At 44.4% G+C, this 12,940-nt stretch overlaps 1 protein-coding gene across 6 annotated transcripts; it reads right to left on the reverse strand.

The window, feature by feature from the left end:
* Positions 1–1,595: 1,595 nt before the first annotated feature.
* On the reverse strand, positions 1,596–12,077 carry LOC123756684 (uncharacterized PE-PGRS family protein PE_PGRS54-like). 6 transcript variants are annotated; one of them, XM_069331775.1, is made up of 4 exons: positions 11,853–12,077; positions 7,232–7,301; positions 3,894–4,562; positions 1,596–3,785 (listed from the first exon to the last, which is right to left on the reverse strand). In XM_069331775.1, exons 1-4 carry the CDS (start codon positions 12,060–12,062, stop codon positions 1,741–1,743), a joined length of 2,994 nt encoding a protein of 997 aa, XP_069187876.1. In that variant the 5' UTR covers positions 12,063–12,077; the 3' UTR covers positions 1,596–1,740. The 6 variants fall into 6 exon arrangements, with proteins under 6 accessions (XP_069187876.1, XP_069187871.1, XP_069187872.1 ...); XM_069331770.1 differs by having other exon boundaries at positions 3,822–4,562; XM_069331771.1 differs by having other exon boundaries at positions 1,596–3,353; positions 3,390–4,562.
* Between the last annotated feature and the right edge of the window lie 863 nt (positions 12,078–12,940).

Raw genomic sequence — 12,940 nt, forward strand, 5'->3', positions numbered from 1 at the left:
AATTAGGAGACATAAGCGGAGCGTCGCATTTTATGGAGATAATAAGGAGACAGAAGCGAAGCATCACATTTCATGGAAAAGAATAAGGTGACTGTAGCGAAGTGTCGCAAAAAAACAAAACGCTTCGTTCTTGTCTCCTTTTATACTACTAACAACTAATGATGGTAAGGCTGTCGACGACTCCTGATGTCGAGGTTGTTGATAACTGGTGATGTTTAGGTTGTTGACATTTGGTGATGTTCAGGTTGTTGACGACTGGTGATGGTATTAGTGATGTTGAGGGTGTCTACGACTGGTGATGTTGAGGTATAGTCGACGACTGGTGATGTTTTGGCTATTGGTGACTGATGATGTTTAGGCTATTGGCAACTGATTTTGTTCCGATTGCCGACGACAGTTGATGTTCAGGTTGTTGGTGACTGAAATGTTCAGGGTGTGGTCAATTAGTGATGTTCAGGTTGTTGGCGACTACTGATGTTGAGGTTGTGGTCAACTGGTGCATACTGAGGTTGCTGACAACTGTTAAAAGTAAAGTAGTTGGCGACTGATGAGGTTGTCCACGACTGTAGATGTTAAATGCATCGACCACTGGTGCTGTTGAGGTTGTCGATGACTGATGTTGAGGTTATCTGTAACTAGAGATGTTGAAGCTCTCTATAACTGAAGACGTTGAGGCTGTCGACGCAAGGACATGCTTAACGTTGTCGACGATTAGTGATGTTAAATTTGTCGACATTTGGAGATGTATAGGCTGTCGACGACTGGTGATGCTGAGGTTGTCGATGACTGATGTTGAGGTTGATTATTACTGGAGATGTTGAGGTTGCTGGCGAAATGCGATGTTGATGCTGTCGACGACTGATTTAAATGTTGAAAGTTTCAATGACTGGTGATGTTAAAGCTGCCAGTGACTAGTAACGTTGAGATCGGCGGCTAGAAATGTTGAGGAGGTCGACGACTAGTAGCCATGATTTCCTGGAAATAAATAAACATAAACAAGAAAACAGCTTAAAAAATTGAACTGCGGCAGTCGTAAAGTCCTGGTAATTACATTATTTATAAAACAACAGAGAAAAGACGTTCGGTAATGTGATCAATGTTACTAATGAAATATAAAATAATGAATAAATATTCGATAATTGTGACTTACTTTCCAGCCGCTGCCGCCGTTAAACCTGCTGTCAGTAAGTTCCACCACCGCGACCATGATCATTATTCCTCTCACTATATCACCTACACATATCATCACCGCCGATGCAATTACCACGTCCAAGGGCCCGTCCACCATCAGTTTCACCGCCACTTCAAAATCTACCACCACCTCTAAGTCCGCCTCATCCTCCCAAGTCAACCACAGTCTCCAAGTACGCCATCAATTTCATGTTCGCCACTACTTTAAAGTTCGACAGCAACTTAAAGTCCGACACCGCCTTAATGTGTGACACCATCTTAAAGTCTGACACCACCTAGAACTCCAGCACCAGTTCCAGCCCTGACATCAATTCCAAGTCCAGCACCAACGCCAAGCTTGTCATCACCGCCATGCCTGGCACCAACTTCAAGTCCAACATCACCCCCAAGATTAGCACCAACTCCAAGCCTGTCACCAGCTCCAAATAGGACATCACCTCCAGGTCTGGCACTACCTCCATATCAGTCCGATATCACCTCCAGGCCTTGCACAACTCCAAGTCCGACAACGTCTCAATCTCCGGCACGAGCTCGTAGCCTGCCGTCAAGTCAGACATTACCTCCAAATCCGGCACTAGTTCCAAGTCCGACACCAAAGCCAAGTCCGACATCACCTCCAACTCCGGCACCAGCTCCAAGCCTGCCACCACTTCCAAGTCCGATATCACCTCCAAGACTAGCACCACTTCCAAGTCCGACATCACCTCCAAGCTTGGCTCCCCCACCAAGTCCGACACCACCTCCAGGCTTGGCACCACCACCAAGTCCGACATCATCTCCAGCCTTAGCACCACCTCCAAGTCCGACATCACCTCCAGGTTTGGCACCACCTCCATGTCCGACATCACCTCCAGCCTTAGCACCACCTCCAAGTCCGATATCACCTCCAGGCTTGGCACCACCTCCAAGTCCGACATCACCTCCAGACTTTGCACCACCTCCAAGTCCGACATCACCTCCAGGCTTGGCACTACCTCCAAGTCCGACATCACCTCCAAGACTAGCACCACCTCCAAGTCCGACATCACCTCCAGACTTTGCACCACCTCCAAGTCCGACATCACCTCCAGACTTGGCACCACTTCCAAGTTCGACATCACCTCCGGCCTTGGCATCACCTTCAAGTCCGACAGCACCTCCAAGACTAGCACCACCTCCAAGTCCGACATCACCTCCAGACTTTGCACCACCTCCAAGTCCGACATCATCTCCAGACTTGGCACCACCTCCAAGTCCAACATCACCTCCAAGACTAGCACCACCTCTAAGTCCGACATCACCTCCAGACTTGGCACCACCTCCAAGTCCGACATCACCTCCAAGACTAGCACCACTTCCAGGTCCGACAACACCTCCAGGCTTGGTGCCACCATCAAGTCCGACATCACCTCCAGGCTTGGCACCACCTACAAGTCCGACATCACCTCCAGACTTGGCACCACCTCCAAGTCCGACATCACCTCCAAGACTAGCACCCCCTCCAAGTCCGACAACACCTCCAGGCTTGGCGCCACCATCAAGTCCGACATCACCTCTAGGCTTGGCACCACCTACAAGTCCGACATCACCACCAGATCTGCCACCACCTCCAAGTCCGACATCACCTCCAAGCCTGCCACCACCTCCAAGTCCGACATCACCTCCAAGCTCGGCACTATCTCCAGGTCCGACATCACCTCCAAGCCTGCCACCACCTCCAAGTCCGACATCACCTCCAAGCCTGCCACCACCTCCAAGTCCGACATCACCTCCAAACCTGCCACCACCTCCAAGCCTGCCACCAACTCCAAGTCCGACATCACCTCCAAGCCTGCCACCACCTCCAAGCCTGCCACCAACTCCAAGTCCGACATCATCTCCAAGCCTGCCACCACCTCCAAGTCCGACATCACCTCCAAGCTCGGCACTATCTCCAGGTCCGACATCACCTCCAAGCCTGCCACCACCTCCAAGTCCGACATCACCTCCAAGCCTGCCACCACCTCCAAGTCCGACATCACCTCCAAGCCTGCCACCACCTCCAAGTCCGACATCACCTCCAAGCCTGCCACCACCTCCAAGCCTGCCACCAACTCCAAGTCCGACATCACCTCCAAGCCTGCCACCACCTCCAAGTCCGACATCACCTCCAAGCTCGGCACTATCTCCAGGTCCGACATCACCTCCAAGCCTGCCACCACCTCCAAGTCCGACATCACCTCCAAGCCTGCCACCACCTCCAAGTCCGACATCACCTCCAAGCCTGCCACCACCTCCAAGTCCGACATCACCTCCAAGCCTGCCACCACCTCCAAGCCTGCCACCAACTCCAAGTCCGACATCACCTCCAAGCCTGCCACCACCTCCAAGTCCGACATCACCTCCAAGCTCGGCACTATCTCCAGGTCCGACATCACCTCCAAGCCTGCCACCACCTCCAAGTCCGACATCACCTCCAAGCCTGCCACCACCTCCAAGTCCGACATCACCTCCAAGCCTGCCACCACCTCCAAACCTGCCACCAACTCCATGTCCGACATCACCTCCAAGCCTGCCACCACCTCCAAGTCCGACATCACCTCCAAGCTCGGCACTATCTCCAGGTCCGACATCACCTCCAGGCCTGCCACCACCTCCAAGTCCGACATCACCTCCAAGCCTGCCACCACCTCCAAGTCCGACATCACCTCCAAGCCTGCCACCACCTCCAAGTCCAACATCACCTCCAAGCCTGCCACCAACTCCAAGTCCGACATCACCTCCAAGCCTGCCACCACCTCCAAGCCTGCCACCAACTCCAAGTCCGACATCACCTCCAAGCCTGCCACCAACTCCAAGTCCGACATCACCTCCAAGCCTGCCACCACCTCCAAGCCTGCCACCAACTCCAAGTCCTACATCACCTCCAAGCCTGCCACCAACTCCAAGTCCGACATCACTTCCAAGCCTGCCACCAACTCCATGTCCGACATCACCTCCAAGCCTGCCACCAACTCCAAGTCCGACATCACCTCCTGATCTGGCACCAGCTCCAAGTCCAACATTATCTCCAAGATTAGCACCAACTCCAAGTCCGACACCGCCTCCAGGCCTGCCATAATCAAAATGTCCGACACCTCCTCCATGTCTGACATCACCTTGAGACCAGCTATAACCTCCATATCTGACACCCCCTCTATGCCCAACACCCCCTCCATGCCCAACACCAACTCCATGCCCAACACCAACTCCATGCCCAGCACCAACTCCATGCCCAGCACCAACTCCATGCCCAGCACCAACTCCATGCCCAGCACCAACTCCATGCCCAGCACCAACTCCATGCCCAGCACCAACGTCAAGTCCGGCACCAATTCCAAGCCTTGCACGGCCTCCAAGACCGCCGGTTACATCTGCAATAAAAAAAAGTGGATTAGCAAATAATGTCCTGTATTAGTTAAGCCAAGGAAAATACTGGGGCTTGAAGCCTCCAAGATGGCCAATGTTTAATGAGATCACTGGACACTACACGTAAAACATCATTCTACACTACACATCTAACATTAATATACACTAAATGTCAAACATCACTCCAAACTACACGTCAAACATCACTCCAAACTACACGTCAAACATCACTCTACACTACACGTCAACCATCATTCTACACTGTGCATCAGGCATCACTCTACACTACACGTCAACCATCATTCTACACTACACGTCAACCATCATTCTACACTACACGTCAACCATCATTCTACACTACACGTCAACCATCATTCTACACTACACGTCAACCATCATTCTACACTACACGTCAACCATCATTCTACACTGTGCATCAGGCATCACTCTTCTCAACACATCAAACACACAACTCTACACTTCATGTTAAACATCTCTCTGAACTACACGTCAAACACCACTTGTTCACTACATGTCTAACATCCCCCTACTCTATACCTGAATTTACCTGAGGTCACTAACACTCGACGAGGACAGGAAGCCGACGGCTTGTCGAAGGTCCCCCACAGACTACACACTAGGTTATCGTTGCCTCCCATTCTTGTTGATCCCTTGACATATTGACTCAGATCGTTTCTTGCTGCCACGTTCAATAGTTTAGCTCTCCATGTATCTGCACCACCATGTAGTTCCCCCTTCTCCCAGTCTATCTTTCCGTGGTTGAAGTCGTCATGATTAAGAGTCTTGAGCCATTCCTGCAGGCAACTGAAGCTGCTCTCTCTATTATATTATTGGTTGCCATGTTGTTCCTATCAAACTCCTGTCTGGGTCTTCTGTCATTTAGGGGAGGGGTGTAAATGACTGCCACTATTATCTTAGGTCCAACAATTGTCATATTTCTTGTTATGTAGTCTCTGAATCCTACACAGCCAGGGATATTCATCTCTTCGAAACTCCAGTCCTTCCTTATCGGCAGGGCCACTCCTGCTCCTCCTCCTCCTCCTCCTCTCCTTTCCCTCTCTTTCCTTACTATATAATAGTCCTGCGGAAGCACTGTATTTGTTATGATACCTGGGAATGAGTGACCACAGCGTCCTGACATTTGAGTATCTGGTGGAGGTAGGTGATAACCTGTCCAAGTAAGGGATCGGAAAGGAAAAGCCTGGCTTACCAAAGAGGAAACTATGATGAGATGAGGAACTTCCTAATGGGAAGTTCGTATATGAATGGAACGTTGTGTCAAAATTTTAAAGCAATTGGTGAAGACCTTTCAAAGATTACCGCGTGTGTTGCTCCTACGTCCAACAGATGGCGCTGTTTTTCAAAAAAGGCTTGCTTTTTCCAGTCACAGGTAAGGCATGTATATAGCAAGTATATAAAAACACGGGCCTATTCAAATGCAATGTTGTGACAAAATTTTAAAGCAATCGGTAAAGAGGTTTCGAAGATTTCCCTCACATGAAAAATGCATGAAAAACACAGTTTTTCAAAAAAACATGTATTTTTCCGTCACAGACATGACATTTATATAGTATGTATATAAAAAAAAACTCGGATGCAAATGAAACATTGTGTGAAAATTTCAAAACAATCGGTAAAGAACTTTCGAAGATTAGCGATTTTTTATTTATAAAGACATGCAAGAGTTCTTACATTCACGTGCAGCCACTAGCACACATAGCGTTTCGGACAAGTCCTTAAACCTAATTATCACATACACACATCCCAAGAAGCATCCCGTAGCAGCTGTCTAACTCCCAGGGACTTATTTACTACGAGGTAAATAGATGCATCAGGGTGAAAGAAATTCTTCCATTTGTTTGTAAACATTTCTTTCCGCCTCCACCAGGGATCGAACCCGGACCCTTAAGACAAAGATCCCCAAGCGCTGTCCACTCAGCTGTTAGGCCCCAAATGTCAAACACAACTCTACACTACACGCCAAACATCACTCTTCACTACATATCAAACGTCACTCTTCATTACACGTCAAACATTACTCTTCACTACACGTCAAACATCACCATACACTACACGTCAAACATCACCCTACACTACACGTCAAACATCACCCTACACTACACTACACGTCAAACATCACCCTACACTACACTACACGTCAAACATCACCCTACACTACACTACACGTCAAACATCACCCTACACTACACTACACGTCAAACATCACCCTACACTACACTACACGTCAAACATCACCCTACACTACACTACACGCCAAACATCACCCTACACTACACGCCAAACATCACCCTACACTACACTACACGCCAAACATCACCCTACACTACACTACACGTCAAACATCACCCTACACTACACGACAAACATCACCCCAACATTACACAGCTTGCATCAATCCACACTACATGTCGAACATCACCCTACTCTATACATAGTCATACATTATTAAGAATAAGATATAATAACAAATTACTTAATTTAAAACCACAAATATATAATATGCAAAAATGTTTAAAGACACCTAATACGTGTCAGAATTTACTCTTTTGTCATATTCGATCGGATTTCACTTTGACAATACCAATCTTTTTGAGTTCCACTCACACAGATGAAGAAAATCATCACGACTCACCATGCAGATGGCTTGATGTCACAGAAAAAAAGAGGGCGGCCAAGACCAGGACAGCGATGGTGTGCGGCTTCTGTTGGGGAGAGAGAGAGAATTATCATGGAAAGCACGGACGTTTGTGGACTTTTTAAATGGTGCCACGAAGGTAATACTGTGACTATTGCCATAAATACGTATTTCTGACGTTAATAAAACCTTTAGAGATAATTAAAAACATATATTCTTGAGACACAGTTTTTTAAAATTTATGTAAAAATTAAAAAAATAATAGTGAACGCTATGGAAATATAATGTTTTCATGCTCTATATTTAAAAAAAAAACAATTTTCAGTCAACATATTTTTTTTTAATTTATGTAAACCTATCCAATTTATGTTCTTATAACATAACTATAACATTGATATGACGTCAATATTTACACATCACTACGTTATTATGATGTTCTATTAACGTATAATTACTGTATGAAAACCAGAATATTATATTGAACTTTATGTTTTAAACCTTGTAAAATTATCGTAAAACTTGGAATAAGACAGTAAGCATGCGTTATTTATGAAAATATAGAAACAAATCAACAAAAACCTTTTAACGTAAAAACATAAACATAAAATATATTAACTGCATGCATGGGAGTTAATTGAAACTCTGTAACATTGCAAACAAGAACCTTGAGGTACAAACGTAGTGTATTTACCCATGAAGTAATTTCCTAAATCTACAGGAAAGTGAGAGAGAGAAACATCTCTCTCTCTCGAGAGAGAGAGAGAGAGGAGAGAAAGAAAAGAGAGAGTGAAAGAGAGAAGAGAAGAGAGAGAGAGAGAGAAAGAGAGAGAGAAAGAAGGAGAGGGAAAAAGAAGAAAGAGGGAGAGAATAGAGAGATGATGGTACACTTTTAGTACTGAGAAAACTCTCAGTACTGAAAGTGTAAGTTTACTTCCTACTATAAGTCGCACTTCCTACTACAGGAGAGGAAGAAAAGTCATTGTAGTAAGGGCCAATTGTGCCCTCTTACTGCAGACAAATAGTTTATGAATGAATCCATTATTAGACCAAAGTGTCAAACACAGATCCACTTTAACAACAAAATTCTGTTCTCTATTCCCCAAACGATAACAGCACTTTCATATTAGGACATATTACTGAGACGAATATACAGGCTGGACCAGAAGTCTCCATAGACAAATAAATAAATAAATAAATATGTTTATTCAGGTAAGGTACATACATACAAGTAATGTTACATTAATGGATCGATATATAGATAGAGCTAGTACATACAATGCCTAAAGCCACTATTACGCAATGCGTTTCGGGCAGAAACAAGACAGGGGAATATCTCATTATGGTATGTGCGTGCGTCCATGTTGGATCAGCAGTTTGCGTGTTTCTGGATTGGTCGTCGTGGTGTTGTCGAATGGCCTCCGAAGGTCCTCACAACTCAGCCCACTCTATTTTTAACTGTAGAGATACCTGGATGTACCATGAAATGGTACGAAACATGATTTACCTAATGGCACACATTCGAAATGCTATTTTGTGAATGAAACCTGATGTGTTAACGCGAAAAGAAAGCACCAAACCGGGAAGGCTATGTAGCATCATCATATGTGCGGGATATTCTAAAGGCACTAAATATCACAAAGGATGCTAATACGAGAACAAAAGCGCATAAGGCGAACAATATCAAAGGCATCTGATTTACCAAGGATTCTATCGAGAGACAAGTGACCGCGAGGGACAGTCGAGAAGCAAGACGCACGCACGTCCTGGATGTCAGGACATTCAACAAGGATAAATACATACGTATGAGGGACAATGCAGTTTGGACAATAAGGAGCAGGGTAGCGCTCCATTAAGTGTCTGTGAGTTAAACGTGTATGGCCAATACATAACCTCGCCAGAGCCGTTTCTCACCGCCGGTTGCGGTGGTAGGAGGACGGCCATGGAAACACACCACCCTTAAGGACACACCAGTATGACTGGGAACCCAACAAAACTCCAATGTCTTAAAATTACTGGACATAAGTCACAGCCAATGTTGAATTTCGCCTATCACAGGATGGACTGGATTAAAGGACTCCTTAGCCATGAGGGCACTGCGAGAGTCAACTACAACAACAAAGGAAGATTGACAGCAAAAAAAAAGGGAGAAGAGAGAAAGGAAGGAAAGAAGACCATTGAGGGCAGCCAGGAAAAAAAGAGTAGTGCTCAGAACACTACCTTAGAGTACACCTTCGTATTGCCGAAAAAGAGGCAGCGAGAGTGCTACGATGTCTCACTCTAAAGGGACGACTAAAGAGGAAGCTTTGTAGAAAGAGAGGGAGATTACCACGAGGGCCAAACGAACGGAGTTTGGGCAGAATATGGTACCTCCAAGTGGTATCATACACTTTTACCAGGTCAAAAGAAACAGCAACAACGGAGATCTTCGCAGCAAAGGCAGTACGAATATAGACCTCCAAGTTCACCAAGACATCAGTCGTGCTACGATACTTGTGAAAGCCAAATTGAGAAGGGGAGAGGTGGTGATAGTGTTCCAAGAACCACATCAGACGGACATTAACCATACGTTCAAAGAGTTTGCAAACACAACTCGAGAGGGCAATTAGGGCAGAAGTCCTTAGGGGATGACCCGAGAGAACCTGGTTTCCGAATAGGAAGAACAACTACCTCAAGCCAGTCCTCAGGGACTGACGACGACTTCCAAATACGATTATACATATTCAGTAAATATTGAAACGTGCATGGAGGGCTTTAAAAGAACAAGGCTTTAAACGAACAGAGCATGACTGGAAGAGTAGCACCCATACGTTTCAAAATAATTTCAACCATGTAGAGCATATTTTGTGAAGAGCTTCACATTGATAATAGGCATTAATTTTCTCTGTGCATGGAGACTTTTGGACCACCTGGGCGTTTAACAAGATATGTCCACGCCTATTCAAAGTGCTTACAATAATATAACTCAGTGAAACTGGACGTACTAGTTTCTAGTACTCGTACTAGTTTCTAGTACTAGTACGTACTAGTTTCTAGTACTAGTACTAGTTTCTAGTATTAGTACTAGTTTCTAGTACTAGTACGTACTAGTTTCTAGTACTAGTACGTACTAGTTTCTAGTACTAGTACTAAACCGTACTAGTTTCACCATACTTTGGTGAAACTGGCCGTACATTTAATGACAGACTTAGAGAACACAAAAGAAGTGTTAAGTCTGCAGACACAAGCAATGCTCTCTTCTGTCATGTTAGGGATTCTAATCATCCTATTGATTGGTCTTCCTCCAAAATAATCTTTCCTGCCTCTACTCTACACAGACGCCGTCTTGTTGAATCGCCTTTAATACACAACGTACCCAACATGAACTTGAATCCTGGCTTTGTTGCAGTTGACTTTTCCCTTTCACAGTATATACTCATATGCTCTAAACATTCTAACAAACGTGACCAAGCATAAGCTTACCCTTCCATTTATATTTTTTTTCTCTTTCCTTCTTCTTTCCCTTATTTTCTCTTACGATCCCTTGCTTATTCCTATTACTATCCCCTTTTTATTGGGTGGGTATAAATAGGAGCTGCCTTGTATAGGCCAATAGGCCCTCTGCAGTTTCCTTTGTTCTTATGTTCTTATTCCTATTACTATCCCCTTTATCACACCTTTCCTTTCGTACCTTTTCCCTTGCTTTTTCTCCCTCTAAGATTTTCTTCTCCTCACCTCTCTCTTGCCTATTTATTGCCTCGCCTTCTCACCTCATCCATTCCCTTCTCTAGGCACACACAGCACCGCTCCTGTGCCAGGTAAGTCCACTACGGGTTCACCATAGTCCGTGCTACTTGCCCCGCTCCTATGCCAGGTAAGCTACGGGCTCACCATAGCCCGTGCTACTTGGAATCTGTTCCGAGTAGCTTAATCTATAACAACAACAATATCCCCTCATCCAAAATATCAGAGTAACAAGGTTATCGCGAATAACCGAACTCAATTACGGGCTCACCATAGCCCGTGCTACATGAACATTTCGTTCTGAGTAGCTAAATCTAAAACAACAACAACACAATCCCCTCATCCACAAGTTACAGCCCCGCTCCTGTGCTAGGTAAGCCTACTACGGGCTCACCATAGCCCCGTGCTACTTGGAACTTTTTGTTCCAAAGTAGCGAATCTTAAACAACAACAACATCCCCTCATCACAATCGACTTGAGAATGGTCCAGGACGGACCGAAACGTCGTCGTACCTTCACTTTCTAGTGTGTGGTTTGGTCAACATATTTCAGCCATGTTATTGTGACTCCTCGACTGCATATATCAGTTTGCAGACGAGGAGTCACAATAACGTGGCTGAAATATGTTGACCAAACCACACACTAGAAAGTGAAGGGACGACGACGTTTCGGTCCGTCCTGGACCATTCTCAAGTCGATTGAGGATTTTCACAATCGACTTGAGAATGGTCCAGGACGGACCGAAACGTAGTCGTCCTGGACCATTCTCAAGAATGGTCCAGGACGGAAATGTAACAAACTGACTTAACAAACAAACGAATGTAACAAACTGAGTTAACCATTTGGTTAACTCAGTTTGTTACATTCTATAACTTTTTTAACACTAGTGGCTGCTTACCATAGTAGATGAGCTAAGGGAGGACACTATGTGCCCTGGAACTGCTACAGTGGCTACTGGTGCTGGAGCTGGCGTCCACCGGTATATATACTGCAACCAGCTAAACAGTGGTGACATCACATTATTAAACACTTCCAAGGCAAAGAGAAATGTGGGTACAGAGAGATGAAGCACGAAGAGGTAAGTGGGATAGATGCTGTCAATAAACATAGAGATGAGAGGTTATGATAAACAAGAAGAGGCCAAGTGAAAGAAGCTTAAGCACAGGAGAAGTATGTAAACACAAGGATGACACACAGTAACTTAAGAGAGCAATTTTACAGATTATTCAAAATAAATATAATATACGCTTTCTAGAGTTTAAATATCGTGCAGCTCTCCTTAATAAAAAGTATAATTAGTTCTTTATCTTATTTTGAATGCTGCTTTCAAGCAGTAATTTTCTAATGAATTCCATAATATCGTGTACGATAAATTATGAATTTATATAATCTTTGGAATTTTATGCATTTTAATAAGTCTTGCATTGTGTTTCAAATATTATTGAAATGAGGTCAGTTATCATAATTTTATTGCAACATTGTACACTACAAGCAGCCCATCCTCGAATATATTGGGAGGTAAAGGTAACGGCACAATTAAGTGTATTGATGTACCTTGCAGACAGTTAGAAATGTACTTATTATATTTAGTATTAAAACGTACTGTCTAAACCACGACCTAACCTAACCTTCTTAGTGTATTTTATTGCTTCTTAATTACAATTAATACTTAACCTATAGCTGTATTGATATTACAGTTTCATAAAACTAATAAAACCAAACTAAAATCTTTCAATAAAGTAACTCAGGATATTTTCAAATTTTGTATAAAACCTCTATTGTTGAATAAAACTGAAAAAGAAATTCTTTATATTTAAAACTTTTTGTATATAGAACTGAACATGAAAACTTCATCCTAAAATTTTGAGTGTCTTAACAGAAAACGATGAGAATATATAGGGAGGTAAATGTAACGGCACCATTAAGTGTATGTATGTATTTTATATTGGTTTCTAATTGTGTATGTCAGCTGTCTCCCCTTCTTTA

The sequence above is a fragment of the Procambarus clarkii genome, chromosome 26 (genome assembly GCF_040958095.1).
Source record: "Procambarus clarkii isolate CNS0578487 chromosome 26, FALCON_Pclarkii_2.0, whole genome shotgun sequence".
In the NCBI taxonomy this organism is placed as follows: Eukaryota; Metazoa; Arthropoda; class Malacostraca; order Decapoda; family Cambaridae; genus Procambarus; species Procambarus clarkii.

Bases quoted from the DNA above. Each gene is read 5' to 3' on its own strand.
- LOC123756684 (XM_045739914.2), bottom strand. From the start codon at position 12,062: ATGTTTATTGACAGCATCTATCCCACTTACCTCTTCGTGCTTCATCTC. The intron at 7,302-11,852 runs GTAAGCAGCCAC...TCTCCCCAACAG, and splicing joins CCCTTAGCTCATCTACTATG to AAGCCGCACACCATCGCTGT. The intron at 4,563-7,231 runs GTGAGTCGTGAT...TTTTTATTGCAG, and splicing joins GACATCAAGCCATCTGCATG to ATGTAACCGGCGGTCTTGGA.